Raw genomic sequence first — 16,880 nt, 5'->3', positions numbered from 1 at the left:
ACATTATTCCTTTTCACACTGAACTCTTTACCTCTCGTTCAGTTCTGCATTAAATGTAAACTAATGATGGACCGTAAAGAAACACAAGCAAGAGGTTTATTCTGTGTTTCTTTTCACCGCTTGGACAGCTTTGACACACACACAGTAAGCATTACAAACTGTAATGAAAATACATTTTTGGGCCAAACCATTGCATATTTGCCCCCACAATGAAAAATAAATTACGTTCAAAGCAGTATATTGCCATAAATAGCCTGTAGGCATTCGCTGAAGGTAAACAGGCTCTCCCTATATTTAGCACTTGTCTAGGGTACATGATGTGCCTCTGGTTCAAGTGCTTTTAATGAGAGGCCAGTCAAAACCTTCCAGTTAGCACAGGACCAAACTATAATCTTTTTTTTTTTTCTTCTGAAAATAATGGAAGATCCCTTTCAAAAATTAATCTTCAGTTTTCAACTTTACTGCATTATGGAGCTAGTGCAATCCTGCAGAGCCTAGTCAAAAAGACAAGGCACATTAAAAATAATAATAAAAAAATCAAGATACATTAGACTATATGGACTAGAGAGTCATTGAAGATAATTTAAGGCCTTTCAGTGAATTAATCAGTCTAATTTAAAGCTGAGGATTAAACCATAAATTATCCATCTGAAAAGCAAACAATAGGCTTTTTCAGCTTCTGTTCTGTGGACAAGGATAACAAAAACTCTTGTTATGCTTTGTGAAAACACCTCTGGACATGGAGGAGTAGAGTCAGTCCAATTTCTCTAAAGTTCATGGAAGATTTCATGACTGTTTTAGCCGTTTGCGTGGAATGCCAAACTGTGGACACTGTGCAGACGCCAGTGCGCGAAAGGCCTCTGCTACTAAGTGAGGGTGGGAGTGGATCATGGACTTCCAGCCTGCTGTTTCCATTATGTCTGTTGCTTGGCTGAAAACAGAAGCATTAAGAACAGTCACACAATTTTACAAACCAAATGCACAGCGGAGAAGAGCAGGCAAGGCAGGGTTAGTGCAGAAGAGCCACTGTAAAATGACAGACGACGAAAGCCAGTAAGGATGCCGATGGACAGATGCAGCCAATTGCAATATGGGTTTATCATCATAATCAGATGTAGGACTATTCAGCACCAGCAAGACCTCAGCTACAGAACTACATCCATTACTGCGCACTGTTTTAGGATAACCACCTTGAAATTGCTCAGGAAAAACACTAAAATAAAGAGGAAAACTAGAGGAAAATGAGTTCCAGAGCAGAGACAAAATGCAAGGCGAGACATGATAATCTCATTACATAAAAGGGCATGCTCAATTTGGGGAGAGAGAAGGATGACAAAATGAATCAGCTGAAACTGCAGCAAAAATGATGTAGTTCATCTACTATAAAGAGCCATGAAGACAGATTAGCTGGCTGGCTACAAAACCCTTCCCTGGGAGTCTGCAGTCTCAGTACCAGTGGAGCATACTTGAGAACATTCACCCTTTTTTTCAGTACGGATGATGGACTACATTCAAAATGGCTTTCAATGGCCACTGTTGATTTTTAACTAACATAGAAACAACAACAGATTTCAGCAAGTATTACACTGACATCCTGGAGATTAAAAACTATGCATTTACTCAACGTATGTATTTACTTTTTGGTGAAATACTATAGATGAAAGCAAAAAAATTCACTCTGCACATGAAGAATATTGCATTGGTTGGGATGAATACCACATTGACACAGGATAAATCTGTAATTTGGAACTAACACCTTATGCATCAATCCCAAATTTCTGTTGCTCTGCATTTTCAGAAGCCTTTCATGAGCACCCTCATACTGTTTCAGGAACACAATCAAGTATTAAGTTAGCAGTTGACCTCTGTACCATATGATCTCTAAAACACCTTTGGCAGATTTCTAATACAAGTCTTTAATCTTCTGCTGCAAGTCAGTAAAGGTAAGTGCCTTGAGAAACAAAACCAAAGTTCAGACTTCCTGGTGCCCAGAGTCAGTAAATTAAGCCAGGCCCTCTCACATTATTTCTCTGATTTACTGTGGATGCTTTAGCCGAAGCAAAGATGGCCAGCATGTTAGCTGGCAATTACTCAAGACTGAAGTCAGCTCAGGAACTTCCAAATCACTTGAGGAAGAATAAATACATCGACTAGTTCACATAGTCACAATTCTGACTTATCCTTATTACTGGTATTTTACTACTTACTTTCTACCAGCCCCTTCTTTTCCACATCATGCTCAATCATTAGGCCTGTGAAGCCTTTTTTATTCAAGGGAGAAACACTCTAATTTAAACTAACTGGTACAACCCAGCCTTTAACTTCTCTAGAGATCCTGACAGTAAGAAATAAATGCTCTACTGCCCTTTTACTGTCTGACCCCACCACTGGCTATTCCTGTCTTCTACCCCATGACTCACTTGAGCTGCTGCTGCAAGCAGTCCCACAGTCTGAGCCACACAGTCTCAACCTATTTCCAGTGTAGGCAGGAGCACTGAGAGTCAGCCAGATCGGAGGGACCTGCCTGACTAGTTGTGTGGCCTCCAGAGCACCAGTGCTGGCATGTGGGAAGGTGCACAAACATGTCCCCAAAGGCAAAAAAGAGCAACTGCCCTCCTGTCTTTGGAAATACTGCAGGCTCAGGCAACACTGCGGGCTCACACTGACCTAAGCAAGTCTTGAAACCACACTGGGGTTATCACTCCTCCAGGCACAAACCTGGTTAGTGAAGAGAATGGTTTCCTTTATAAAGGCTGCTGCCACCATCTCACAGCACTGTGTCCCTAGGAGTGGGAATAAAAGCCAGCTATTGTTAGGTTCTCACACTGGAGGGCAGTTAACGCTCCCTATCATTTAAAGGGGAAGTCACAATCATAACTGGGGTAGCATCTGCTGATTCCTACTTTACTTACAGTCAGTGACAGGCCTCAGTAGTGTGGAAATGAAGCAACAGTTCTTAAGATCTGCAGTCTATTTAGCAGTGTTTGTACAGAACATCGTGGGGCAGGGAAACTTACTTGCTATTCCAGTTTTTCCCATCTTTACACCCAAGTTGTCTAAGAACACTGCACCTGTAAGAGAGAATTGTGCCAATATTGAAAAGGTACACAAAGCATAAATACAAAGGTATTTAGAGTCCCATAAACAGTACTTGCCTGTTAATAAAGTCTATTGCTTGTGCTTTTAACTGTTCAGCGCTGTGCAAATCTGCGAGGATAAGAATGTCAGCAACGTTTTCTACGGAGAGGTTACTGCAGAGTGCTTCCTCACACATCACCTTCAGCCTTTCCAGTGCATACTGGTGAAAGAGAAAAACTACACTAATCATTCTCCAGACTCATTCCTTCTGCCCTTATCTCCACAGCTCTTAAGACAGTTCCAGTCCTGAACGACTTGGTACCTCCCAAGATTAACATCAAACCTCCTCCAAACATGTACTTCAAAACACAATATGCTGCACTGAAGAGTTCTCAAACATAAGACATGCACTAGGCTTGACCAACTGATCAAACACTTCACCCACAGAACTTTTATTAAAACAACAAAAATGACTAATTCAGAAGTTTTCATCTCCTTTCAGTTTGGTAAGGGAGGAAGAGCAAGGAACACACATGGGTTTTTTATCAAAATCAGAATTAGACATGTTCTTATCTCAAAGCAAGACGCAAGATATTATAAAATGGAGAGTTTCATCAAACTGTCCAAGGCAAAATACATTAGCCTATTTAAAACTAGCCTGTTTCAAGTTTAGCCCCAACCCATCTTTGAATTTCTTAATTTCTGTCATACCTTTGACACAGCATACCAGAAATTTGATATTAAACAAATGCATCCTCATATTATATTTTGCATGAATAAACTGTGCTTCTTTTTTTGAAAGATGACACATTATGAACAGGCTGCATTTTTATTTTCTGGTAATGCAGATGTACAACTGTACCTTATAATAGTCTCTACATTTATCAATTATTCCCTAAATAAAGGCCATCATTCATAAAATAACTTTAATTGCTGAGCTGCTGTAAGTCCCTTTATCTCAAAAAGCACAGCAGAAAGAGTATTTTTCTATTGAGCAACAGTTTAAAGAGTAGACAAGATCCTAACACGGAAGAGATAAAAGATTAGAACTGTTATGTTTATAGGGAAGACAAAGAGATGAAAGTTCTAAAGTAGCAATACTTTAGGGAGCAGTTAATTCACGAATTTGTATAAATCTTCTTGAAGAACACAAAGATCTAGGATACGTTTTATCCAAGACCAATTTTCCAAATCATATTAATAATCCTCAAATTCTAAAAAAAATTGATAGTAAATAAATATCTGAAACACTTCTGTTTAAGAAAGATTTATCAGCCTTCCACTTCTAAAAAAAAATAATAAAAATCTACTCTTTCCCATCTTTCTCCATTTCTGATGAGATCTGGTTCTCATATTTAAAAGTCAAAGTATGTATCAATCTGAACCTAAGATTTTTTTTTTTACACGAATATTCCACAAGCAAACACGAGGTTTGAGAACTGCAGAGTCAACTACTTACTTTGTCTGCAGCTGCCAACAAATTGTCAGCCATTTTTTCAAGGTTTGGTGCTTTTCCTGTGTAAATGAATCTCATCATTTCTTTAAAAACTTCAGGGTCTACATCATTTATTTCTACACGATTCTGGGAAAGAAGAAGAATCAATAAAAGTCTTTTAAATTTAAAGTGAATATCCATTATCATCTGCATGCACACTACAAGTTTTCTTTTGCCATCCATCATACAAAATCCTTACAAAATTAAGTTAACATTCAACAAAGTTAAGCAGAAAGCACTCGAAAAAGCTCTTAAAAAGTCAGGTGGAAATCAGTTGGAAAAGCTTCAGCAATAAAAAGTAATTGCAACTTTCTTTCTAGAAATGTATAACTCTGGAATCTATCATACAGGTTGTACATAAAAATCAAGACACAGTTTCAGGAATATTTAAAAATGCTTCAAAGGTTCCAATCCAACAGCAAAGTGTTTGGAATATCAGAAGTCAGAGCAGCAGATGGAACAAATTGAGGCATTTTTCGCTTGACTTCAACTAAGTCCACACAACCTAAGTTTTGTTCTCAGAATCCAAAAAAGCAAACAAAGCAGCACATTGAACAGGCATCATGTAGTTGAAGACCATCCTAATACAACAGTGGTATTGCATGTTTGACCCAACTCTACAGTAGCATTCCCTGGAAGCAACTAAGGAAGTAGGAAATTATGTCGGAGATGTAGAATGAAGCATCAGACTTTTGAATGGAGTACAAAAATCACAGGCCATCAGCACACAAGAGGCACTGGTGTGTTCTGGTTCCCTATCACACTACTTAGGAGTTGGGCTGTGCTGGACATCTACTGCTAACAAGAAGACAAAGGCCTGGCATGGCACATTACTGAAGCTGTAACATGGCTGTGTTTCTTTCAGCCCAAAAACCTCAATAAAATGCTCCAAATATTCCAATTCCACCTGTGAAAGTTTCCAAGCTGGAGAAGCGCAGGGAAGCAAAGTGCCACGTCTGTGAAACTCAACTGTACTACAGCACCATATCCCTCTGGTATATTTGCTCACACAGTGGCATCCTGCAGCCTTCAAGAACAGGTGATGATCATCTATTCCTATTTTTCATATTCTTTTTCATGAAAGACACAAACAACTCCTCACTGTGGGAGGTAACAAGCGCATAAAAGCAGAAGCAGCTCTCTGCTGATTAACTATCCATCCAAAACACTTACACAGGTCAAGTGCCTGCAGAAGCTGTGAATGAAAAGCAGTGTTTCACTGCCTCAGGGCTTAATTTGAATCATAATTCACCCCTTGTTTCTTGGCTACCATAAAAAAATGCTTTAATACACAATAGTAGAACCTTAGTCAAGTCAATCAGCTTATGTGAAGATAAAAACTAAAGCAGAAAGGGGCAGAGATTACCAGGCCAATTACAGCAGTAGCTAATGTTTAGAAACATCATCTAGGGCAGACACAAGTACCTGAAAAAACAAATCCTGCAGCACCTCTCTGTTCTATCTACACAAACTCCCTCAGAACTCACCAAGAGAGAATTCAGGAGCAGTCCCTCCTCCCCTCATGCACCCTCATCACACAGTTCTCATCTTCCTCAATCTGCAATACCTCGAGTTTTCTGCAAGTTTTTCCTTTTTCACAAAGTTACAGGTAATATTTTCAGTAAAGCTTACCTTTTTGCTTTCCTCCATTTCATGTTCAAACATTGCATTAAAAACTGGAGATCTTGCTGCATCGAGAAAAGTTAAGTATTAAATATAATCAAATTTTAAACTTTAAGCAATTTAAATTACAAAATAATAGCGAGACAAAAGTAGAAAGTACCTGCAAGGACAGATTTATGAGCTTTGAATTCTTGTCCTCCTACATAAAAACTGCAATCTGTAAATCTTGTGGTTTCCCAGAGATTCCCTAAATCTTCTGCTAGTCGACATTCAGGTACCTTCAAAGTGTTTGTATTAGACTGTCCTGATATATTTACTGAGTCTTGGACCACGCTTACCTAACAGAAAATCACAGCAAGACAACTCCTTCATAACTGAATGCCAATAATAATAATATTTAAATTACAATACCTATGGCTAGAATTTCAGTAATTCCAAAGAAAAGCAAAAAAACAGTGATGTTTCTGGCATTAGACCAGAACCATAAACTAATGCTTTACAGTTTACTTTTAAGTAAAATACAACAAATAGGGCTTTACTTAGAGACTCTAATATTATTTACTTATCCAACCAAAACAAAAAGAAAGAGCACAATAGCACATGCTACCTGAAAGACATGCCAAAGTAAATAAGTCGAGGAGAGATATGGTTCTTGGGATATCAGTGGGATCAAAAAAAAAAATTAACAGTTTAACTATTTCAGAGTTAAATTACCAGTTCAACACTTTACACTTAAATAAAATATATACAAAATTTTATACATATCATCAGGATCACAAGGTCACAGAAACTTTTCATAAGAATAACCCACAGAAATTTTTAATCAGATAGCCTTTATTTTAATGACAGTAAGTTCATACTTAACCTGCAATGTGGTAATGCAAACTAAGTGCAAGTAACAGCTCCTTCCTTATTTCCTTTTACTGTGTCCAGCTGAGGCAGGAATCACAAGTGATTGTTTTCCAAACAAGATTAAAAGCCATTATTTTCAAAATACCAGATGTAGTAGGTAACTTCAGTAATGAAATGCATGCTCACAGGATGTAATTTCTGTACAGAACTACCGAAGAAAATGGTGAAATATGTGTATTTGAAGTGAATATATTGCCATTATGCTCCATGTTTAAGTCTTTCACACAAGAAGTAAACAGGTCAGTAGCACTCCTACTTGCTTTTTTCAGGGATCTTCATATGCTGAATCCTTTTAATGAGGGAAAACAGAAGAGCTCAGCAGGTTTTGCTTCTCTTGTCTGAGAGCACACACATGAGAATAAAACCTTTGTAAAGAGCCATGCTACAAGACCTTGATCACTCCATCTCCCAAATACAGAAAATTAGGGTTATGTGTTAAGAGAAAATGCTGATACTGCCAGGATCAGGGCTTTGATTGATTTCCAGAGGCACAGCATCTGGAATAAATCTGGCATAAAGCAAAAATAGCACAGCTAAGCTTCACAGAAAGTTGGAGCACTGCAAACCAAACTCCAGACCAGAGGAGGAGGAGGATGATCCAATTATGACAGCAGCTTGGGGATTTGAGTCATTGCATAATTCCCTGTATCAACCCATTCCCCCTTGTGAATATAAGAAATTCCTTTACATTCTTCCACCTTTTAAAGGGAAAAAAAAAAGAAACCCAAAGCACTGCAAATCTTCCCTGTCATGGTAAGACTGTACATTTATAAAACTGGAAAAATTTATAGAGCTGTTGTGTTCTCTATTTCACAGTTTTCACACACACTGTGATTTCAGGAGATAAACATACACACAAAGGAAGTTTTAGCTTAGCCAAGCTCATCTTCTGTTGCCAGAGGAGAGCTGTGCTTCTCCAGAGCCTTGACTCAAAGTTCCTGATCCCTGTTGTCCACTCAGCATCCTCTTGGTCGCTACAGACAGTGCCTAAGAAGGTCATCTACACACTCTTCATGTGCACCTAAACTGATCACTGACCTTCCAAGCTTCCATTTTAGAATGCTTTCTAATATATATTGAAAGTTGTGCAACACAACAATTTACTACGGTTTTAACATATAACCCGAGCAAAATTTTAATTCAAGGCTCCTCCACCTGAGTGGCCTGGCATGTATTGTCTATAAATAGCAAGAACTTTTAAATATTCTAAATACAAAGGCTTGCAGGGGTCTGATGTTTCATATCTCACTTGTCCAGATGATATGCTTAAAATCAACCGCATTTTCCTTTTTTAATTTATTTAAATCAAGCTGAAATCCAACCAAGTTAATCCCATATAATGACTGAAAATTCATCAACTTGAACAAGTTCTGTGTGTGAGACATTATTGTATTAACTGATATAATTTTCTTGATTTTGAATCTGTGGTGATCTAATAGTAAAGATATAAGTGATTCCCTAGACTACTCTCATGCTAAGCCAGGTAAGAGATCTGTGAAAGCACTCATGAGGAAAAACATCCCTGCAGAGAATATACTATTCCATTAGCAAATGAAAACACTTGTAAGGCTTCAGTACTTTGAGATTATACAGAAAGGGAGAATTGAGTGAAACAGAGATCAGTTCACTTAAAAAAAAAAACCAACCAAAATTGAGGTTGTATTTAATCACAAGGCCACTTGTCAGTGGCAGCACCAGACTTCACAAAGTATTTAAACTTAACAACCCTTCAGGTTCCAATCCAAGGGCATATCCAGCTGATCTTAGGAACCTTTGGCAACACAGAATATCTTTGCTGCCAAAGGTGACCAAATAATCTTCCTGAAATCCAACAGGAGGAAGAGCCAACCAACACAGTCAGACTTAACTAAATACCTGCTGTGCCTGACAAGTCTCATGCAATACAGTTTTAAGTGGTAAGTCAGTTTTTCAACCAGGATACAAGTAGGAAGGCAAACACAGAAATTAGCACTTAAAGTTAAGTTTTAAAAGTTAAAAAACTTCAGACTTGTCTATAGAAAGAAGTCCTTCAAACAACACCTGTTATTTCTAATTGCAGCTGAAGAGCTGGAATCACATATCTAAATAAATTCTTAAAATATTTGGATTGCCATTTTTTCCTTTATCCTGAAATAAGCCAGAAGTTATTTTAACATGTTCACTATGCACAACTGCATGTTTTACTTCCTTCAGCATTTATAATCAGAGTAGGTCAAACACTTCACAAAAGTCACTCACATTAAAACATCAAAAAATTTTGTAGGGAAATACAGTTACATGCAACAATTAGCATCAAAATTTAAATAACAGTATTTCTCTGTGGAAAATTCAGTATTTCTTTTTTTTTTTTCTTCATTTCTAAAATGAGAGAGTGATCTATTTCCAAAACCAAACACTACTTTTAAGAGCTGTTCATTTACATCAAAGTGTTCATTAAGAGGACAACTTAAAATGAGAAAATACTCAAAAGTATCTTTATAAAACCATAAAACACTTGTTTTATCTGCTTTTATCACCCAAATAATTGTATTCATAACAAATTTATCATGCAGCTAATTTAACTTGTCTAAATGAAAATAAGATGCACTATATTTGCAATGAAAATAAGATGCACTATATTTGCAATATCTAGTCTCAAGGGCCACATTTCAATTATTCTTCCTACCCAGCATAATGACATATAATTAAATTGTAATCTTGCCAAGACAATTTTACACATTTCCTGTAAATACACAGATCAAAGCAAACTTATTAGCAGTTAGAGCATCTATCATCTTCCTAAGTCACTAATCACTTTATGGCAGCCCAGATAACTGGCCAATGTATATTTAACATACACTCTACTTACACTGCTACTTTCCCTAGTTTCCATTTTTAACACTAAGTAAGCTTTTTACTGAATTTTAATATGATAATTTAGGTTACCAACATAACTGATATTATAGAAGCGACCCATAATACTCCATGAAATTAAATTTATACCACAGCTCTCAATACTAATTTTCAGTATCAAGCACACCTTCTACAGGATACTTGCATTTGCCCAGAAAACAAAATGTAACAATTAGTACAAAAATAAAGTGTTTAATTTACTGGGAAGACCTGTTAATTGGTTAAAGCCATCAATTAGGATATTACAGGAACAAAGATTCTGGCAATTAGCTGGGGGTTTTTTATAACATGAACCAGTACGTAAACATCTCCTTTTGCTTATCCAGAGAAAAACAATCCTCTAATTCCAAAGAGAGCTGCTTTAAATAAAAGTGACCTCAGTAAAACAGCACTTCTATAGACAGCATATATGCACATGCATAAATAATTCTACAGTTGATTCTAACATACTCCTGACAGATTCATGGAGAAGTCCAACAGTTTCCAAGTGATCAGTTCAGACATTTCACATTTCAGCACACATGCATCAAAAAAGAAAACAAAATGCAATGCAGACAAAGCAAGTAAATGTGTATTTTACACGTTTACAGTAGACAACTTCTAGAGTATGTTACTGTTTAAGTCAACATAAATCTCTAGTTCTTAGAATATAAACCACTTTATTTAAAAGTTTACCACTTAAAACCTCGCAAATATCAACTTACCTCACAAAATAACGTAAGCTTGTCATCTGGTAGAAGACCATTAGCTTCATCTAGCAAAAAGTCTCTTCGGATAAATTTCTTAAACCCCCAGTCCTTGCCTTGCACAAATCGATAGGCTCTTTGGCTTTCTGATAACAAACAGTTATGGACAAACAGAGCAAGTTAAAGGCAAATATTAACAAATAGCAACACCTCATTCTACATCATTCTACATGAAGGCTAAGTGTTAATAAAAAACCCCGAATCAATATCACACATTTGGATTGTGTGTCACATTTCTAGAAAACCCACAACTGATCAAAAGCTTTTTAATATTGTAATAGTGTTATTTTATAAAACACTTGATGGAACTTAGTAGAGCACAATTTGCAATTCAAACCATATCAACTCTTTAGACCTATCTTAGGCACCTCCCAGCATGAGGAGTCTTTCAGTTCATGTTTAAGAATGCCAACGTGTCAAAACACAAACTGTTCACAGGGAAGTACCATTACAATGAATTTGTCACCACAAACACATCCTGACAATGCTCTGCAGTTGTCATAACAATCTGTTTTGACTTCTTCCTGAAATGGAAAATCTTGTTTCACAGGTTGAAATCAGTTAGAAATACAGTAGAAGCATAAAAATAGCCAAGCAGAAATATAAGTTTTCAAGTAGCAAACTAATTTTTGGTCATAAAAAGATATTATTTACTTTTACATTTACCTTTTAGCCATAGTTATACGAATTTTTTTTTTAAATCCATTAGATTTGTTGTGACCACACAACTCTTATTTTCCAGTTCTAATGTTCACAGCCCAAAAAAACAGTTTCCACAGTCATCTCAGTGCAAACACATATAATTCAGTAAGATCAGGTATTTTGCATGGCTTGTTTACTGTAAAGTGTCACTTGTTTCCCAGATTGAACCACAGGAAAGAGCACCATATACTTTTATGTAGAACTAAAACACGGGAAAGAAGTTGTTTGGGAAAGGCTTTAAGAATACATATAGAATAAAGCATATTCTGGATTATATTTAGAAAGATCATTCAAAATGAAGAGAGCAAGAATACTTCTGAAATAAGACCAGAGGGGAAGCGGGGAGGGATCTCATGAAGAATCCTCCAAGACAGACCTTTCCTTTCATTCCAAAAAAGCTGGGCAAGAAATGCATCACCATCTGATTTGCTGGATGGGGAGATGCTTTAGCCTTCTGGAGAGCAATTCAGAAGTTTAAGTCAGAAGTTTGTATTAAAAGGAAAGTATTTTTCATGACAGAATCTGTTAAAATATCAATTCCTTCTACAACCTCCAAAATAAAGCCATGAGGAAAGTCACACTTCTCTGGACTAATTAACTTGGTAGCATCACTGGAACACACCTGACCACGTACTACACTGTGTATGTTAGAAAACATACATATCATACATTGTCCTCACCACCAGTAGCTGGAAAAATGATATTCAGAACAGTTTTTCACTAGAATTATATCAAGAAAAATGCAGTGTAGAGGTTTTGATTGTATTTTCAGAATGCAGTGAGGAAGCACTCAGGAACTGACACTGCAGGAGGTGTGGTGTCTCTGTCCCTGTCACCTCATCACACCCGTGTATCAACTACGACCCCTCACTTGTGCAGAGCACAGAGGGAAATGCACTCACTGAAGTGCAGTGTGGGCTTTGAGGGTGACACAGCAAACACAAAGCACTGTTCACGTGTTTAAATCTGGACACCAAGGAAGAAAACCACATTTTAAAAAATATCGTATAGATTTTTAGGCATCTAGATTAGTGTTTTCACATCCTGGTCAACTTTCAACCTCATTAAATTGAATGAAAAAAAAAATAAATCAGAAAATCACATTCCAAAAGGGTTCAAAACTTTCTTCTCTAGATTCAGTCCAATTGTTTAATCTGCAGACTTAGATTTTACTCTTACGAGCAACAACCAGTGTTAACCCCCAAATTAAGTCATCAGTAGCACTTTAAGTATAAAAAACCACAAAAATAAAGCAGCATAAAAGTATAAATGTATTTTTAATAAAGTTAAAATGTTAGTTTGCTCTCTATTTTGCACACAGCTTCATCACTTGAAGGCAGCAGTCTGTGCATGAATTATCAATTTAAAAAGGACATCTGAAGTGGGGCATAATTTCACTGTATAAATAAAAACGTGGCATCTCCAGCAGATGGCAAATGGCCGGAAAGTCCAAGGAAAAAGATTTCTGTTGCTAATTTCCCAAAGTGAAAAGATATTTACATTTCCTGTGGTGCCAAATACAGCACAGCTACTATTGCAGAAACTGAAGACACACCTACTCACAGGATTTTGGGGTTTTGACACCTTGTGATTTTTAGCATTGCAATGGATAATGAACCAGCTGAGAGCTTTTAAGTCAGAATTAGAGGGCAGGCCAATGTCAGCAATGCTGTGCTCAGTGTCTGCTCAGACCTACTGATCAGGAAGAAACAGGTCACTGGAGATTGGGTCCTGGTAGACAACAAATGAATGAGAGCCTGCAGTGAACCCCTAAGGCAAAAAAGGAGCAGCAGCATCTAGTTAAACACTAAAACAAGCTGCCCAGATAAGGTGTGGAGTCTATATCCTTGGAGATATCCAAAGCATGACGGGTCCCAAGAAAACTGCCCTAGTTGACCGTGCTTTCACCAGGGGGGTTGGGGTAGACAGACTCCAGAGGTCACCTGCAGCCTTAGCAATTCTGCGATTCTAGGATTATCTCAAAATATTTTTTGATGCACACACTGCAGTTTCACATTTTATCACAAACACCAATCCACTACTGGACTAGAAGATTGTCTCAAGCCAAAAGATTCACCAAATGTATAGAAGTGTATCTTTGCTCACACGAGCTCCAGAATCTGGAGGCTTGCAGGGAACAGAACCATCTCCATCAGTGAAACAGATGAAGCAGAGTGAAACATATACATGAAACACAAACATCTACTACCCTTCCAAAAAATCCCACAACTTAATTTTTAGATTTGCACTCAATTCTGTGGATTTACTTAAAGATTACAAATGGGCCTAGTTACACAAGGAGAAAGAGCATCAACTTTGGGTACAAGAACTGCAGAACTTTTTAGAAGAAATTCAGAACTCGCAACAGAACAGACCTTGCAAGATCTCTTAAATCCTGGAGTAAAAGGGATTATTCATATACTGGACTTGCAGCAGCACAAATTCAATGCATATCAGCAATAAATTACACATTTTCACGAGAATTCCAGCTTTCCCAAAAAGCATTTCCAATGAAGGTGGGGCTTCCATATGACCCTTCCATAATTTTTCATATCGACGCAACAATTAAAACAAATCACCAGTTATTCCAAAGTCTTCTAATTCCCTGGGTACATGGCTCATGTTTATAAACCAATTCCAGTGTAAATCAGATGAAACAGGCCAAAACATTGTAAAGGAGTATCTAAAAAAAACCAGCCATGCATGTTTATCTAATTAACTATGGAAATCAAACACTTCCAACTTTAGCTACAAACAAGCAAATACACCTCTACTAACAGGAAGCAAGAAAAATCTGCTAGAAAAAGTAGGTGACAAGAATCTGGAGTGACAGCAGTTAGCAATGTGCTGTAATTTATACTGCTCAGGATAAAATTAACATAGCTCAGTGATCAGAAACGTGCGAAACATGAACAGGAGTTTTTAATTAAGTTTCTAAAAGGATATTAAAAAGATATTTTTAAAGTTTATCTCAGTATTAAATTCTGTTCTCAACTGAAAAAAATTACATTGCTGATGTTCTCCAGGATGTTCTTACAAATTCACATGCAACACATTCATATTCCCTTACCCATTGCTTTTGTTTCTTCTCTTTTAGCATTCAGTAGGGAAAATTTGAATTTTGCTCTGACTTCACTTTTTGGACAACTGACTAGAAGCAAATATAATGACAGATAGTCTTTGCTTTCATCATCTAATCCCTTTGGATTCACTCTCAGGCACCTGAAAAAAATGGACAAATTATAATTTTTAAATGGTATCCACAATAAATTCAGAAATATTTCTACAAGACACAATGATACATGCTATCAAAACAAATGTTCCCCTTGTGACTGCTGAAACTTGGAAATAAGAACCAATTCAAACATATAGTAAAATTCCAAGAAATGTCCAAGTTTTAAAATTTATCTGTAATTTAACTTCATATTTTTGTAAATAAAAAACCCCCCAAAACACTGAAAGCAGTTGCTAGAATAAAGACCTTACCACTTCATTTTGTCATTTGGCCCTGATGAAAAGGTAGAACTCTTAAGAACTTCACCCATTTCTTCTCGGCAAAAACTGAAGTTATTAATGGTCCACATGTAGGAAAATTTTACTACTTTAACCTGAACAAAAGATGTAGAAAATATTAAGAAAATTTAATTTACATATCAAGCATTAACTATGAGAGCAAGTTAGACTGTCAGCTATAATCTTTCAACATGCCAATAACTTTAGATTTTTTTTTTTAAACAATAACTTCGACTAGAAAATAAAGCCACTGGAATTTATGTAGATTACCTGTGTGTAACACCAGCTTTCAGCCACAGGTCCACTGGACATCTCCCCAGGAGGAGGTGGGGTGGGAACCCTTGACATTGCCACTTATTGCAGGTTTATAGAATCAAGACAGCAATCCAAACTTCAGTAATTCTCCTAAAAAAAGTAATTAATAGATTTTGTTCACCCTTTTTAAAGTGTGGGAAATACAGAAATCAACATTACTGTGTTTACTAAATGATGCATCTGAAAATTAAACCTGAAAAGAGGACAATGGCTCTGCTGGGTGTCACACTTTTAACAACTCTTGGTGCTCAAAACCTGTAGGCTGAACCCTCATGCAATGCTTTACAAAAGTAAGCACCTAGGTATGCATCACACAACACCACTAATGACCATATTTCAACATCCCCTTTGCAAATTACCACCTTGACCACTCCAGTCATGTTACAGCTTTCTTTAGGATCTTCTCCTTTGATTTGCAGAATAACCAGGGCCTTGTGAACACTCAATTATTAGTACCAAAGCTTTAGTGTTCCACACAGGCATCATTCAGCCCTAGAAGAAGAACATCCAGCCACCTGGGAGAAGAATATGTTCACACAACCCTGAGATTTCTAAAGGGAGGGTAAGAAATTAAACTTGCATTAAAAGTAGTATTTCCTCCACACATCTTTTATGGATGCCTTGTATCTTTAACTCCAAGAGCTTCTACTCAAGAACTAAAATCACCACACCACAACCATGTGATGGTTCCCTATTGAAGTACAAAGCTTAAAACCAGTTTGAAGTCAACTCACCAACTCTCCAGAACTTTCTAACTGCAAATGAAGCAATTTTGTTATGAATTACCACCTAATAGAGTACTACAGTTTCTCCTGCCCATCAGGAATTGAGTCACATGCCCAGATCCATCACATAATACCTAAAGACACATCATTAGTCAGCCTACTCGCCTTTGAACCTGGCTAATGAGAGAAGGTGGGCCCATCAGAGGGTAGCTCTGGGTTACTGGGCTGACTCTGCTCTAGGGAGGGTTTGCTCTCACCTGCAGACAGGTTCCTGCCAGAAGCACAGCCTTTCACTTAAGCCGCTCCATTAAGTTGCTAAAAAGTGAAATGAACCCTGATCAAACCAGATGAAAGTCAATTATTTCTGCCACAAAACATTTTCTCTTAGTACAGAAAGTTTCTTTAAACATATCCTGCTATCACTTAGGGCAACAATCTTCCCGCAACATTTGCCATAAAGGTCTTTTTAGTTGTGATAGAACAGCATTAATTGCCCTACTCAAAAGACCTGATTGCACATCACCAGTACTGCTGGAACTCTTAGAACTCTTCCTTCAGGGATGGGCAACACTTAAAAACAAGGTTTCATGCAAACATTGGTAAGAAGACACTGCAAGACCACATGTAACTCACTCATGAGGTAAAGGAGTTTATTATTCCTACAGGAAGAATTCTCCTTTGTGAATGGCTACGATCCTCAGTCGATGTTTTCCCACCCACCTTTCTGGTACTGCTTCTCACTCAGTTGTGGTATGAAGTAGCCCTTCCACATTAAAGCCTGCTGACATGGGCATCTGAATCACAGAAGTATAAAACCCTGAAAACAAAGCTAATTCCCAATTTTTACCAGATGAGGAAGCAGATGATATATAATCACTC

The 16,880-nt window shown here is 37.2% G+C and overlaps 1 protein-coding gene across 3 annotated transcripts in view; it reads right to left on the bottom strand.

Annotated features, from left to right (window-relative positions):
• Positions 1–16,880, bottom strand: part of SPOPL (speckle type BTB/POZ protein like) — a 34,553-nt gene that overhangs the window by 3,312 nt on the left and 14,361 nt on the right. Inside the window, exons 2-11 of one of the 3 annotated variants that reach the window (XR_003545984.2) lie at positions 15,232–15,366; positions 14,935–15,056; positions 14,519–14,670; positions 10,705–10,832; positions 6,357–6,534; positions 6,206–6,261; positions 4,538–4,660; positions 3,156–3,298; positions 2,913–3,071; positions 410–931 (exon numbers count right to left, since the gene is read on the bottom strand). Coding sequence is in view for 2 of the 3 variants with exons in the window: in XM_027748951.2 (XP_027604752.1) it covers positions 787–931; positions 3,018–3,071; positions 3,156–3,298; positions 4,538–4,660; positions 6,206–6,261; positions 6,357–6,534; positions 10,705–10,832; positions 14,519–14,670; positions 14,935–15,056; positions 15,232–15,309 (1,179 nt within the window). In the remaining variant the exon portion in view is untranslated. Of the gene's footprint in view, positions 1–409; positions 932–2,912; positions 3,072–3,155; positions 3,299–4,537; positions 4,661–6,205; positions 6,262–6,356; positions 6,535–10,704; positions 10,833–14,518; positions 14,671–14,934; positions 15,057–15,231; positions 15,367–16,880 lie in introns of those variants that run through there. The other 2 variants (XM_027748951.2, XM_039386327.1) reach the window with 2 other exon arrangements.

This window comes from Pipra filicauda, unplaced genomic scaffold, assembly GCF_003945595.2.
Source record: "Pipra filicauda isolate LSUMZ 115617 unplaced genomic scaffold, ASM394559v2 scaffold47_size6085603_pilon, whole genome shotgun sequence".
In the NCBI taxonomy this organism is placed as follows: Eukaryota; Metazoa; Chordata; class Aves; order Passeriformes; family Pipridae; genus Pipra; species Pipra filicauda.
This window is presented reverse-complemented; position numbering and strand designations above follow the sequence as displayed.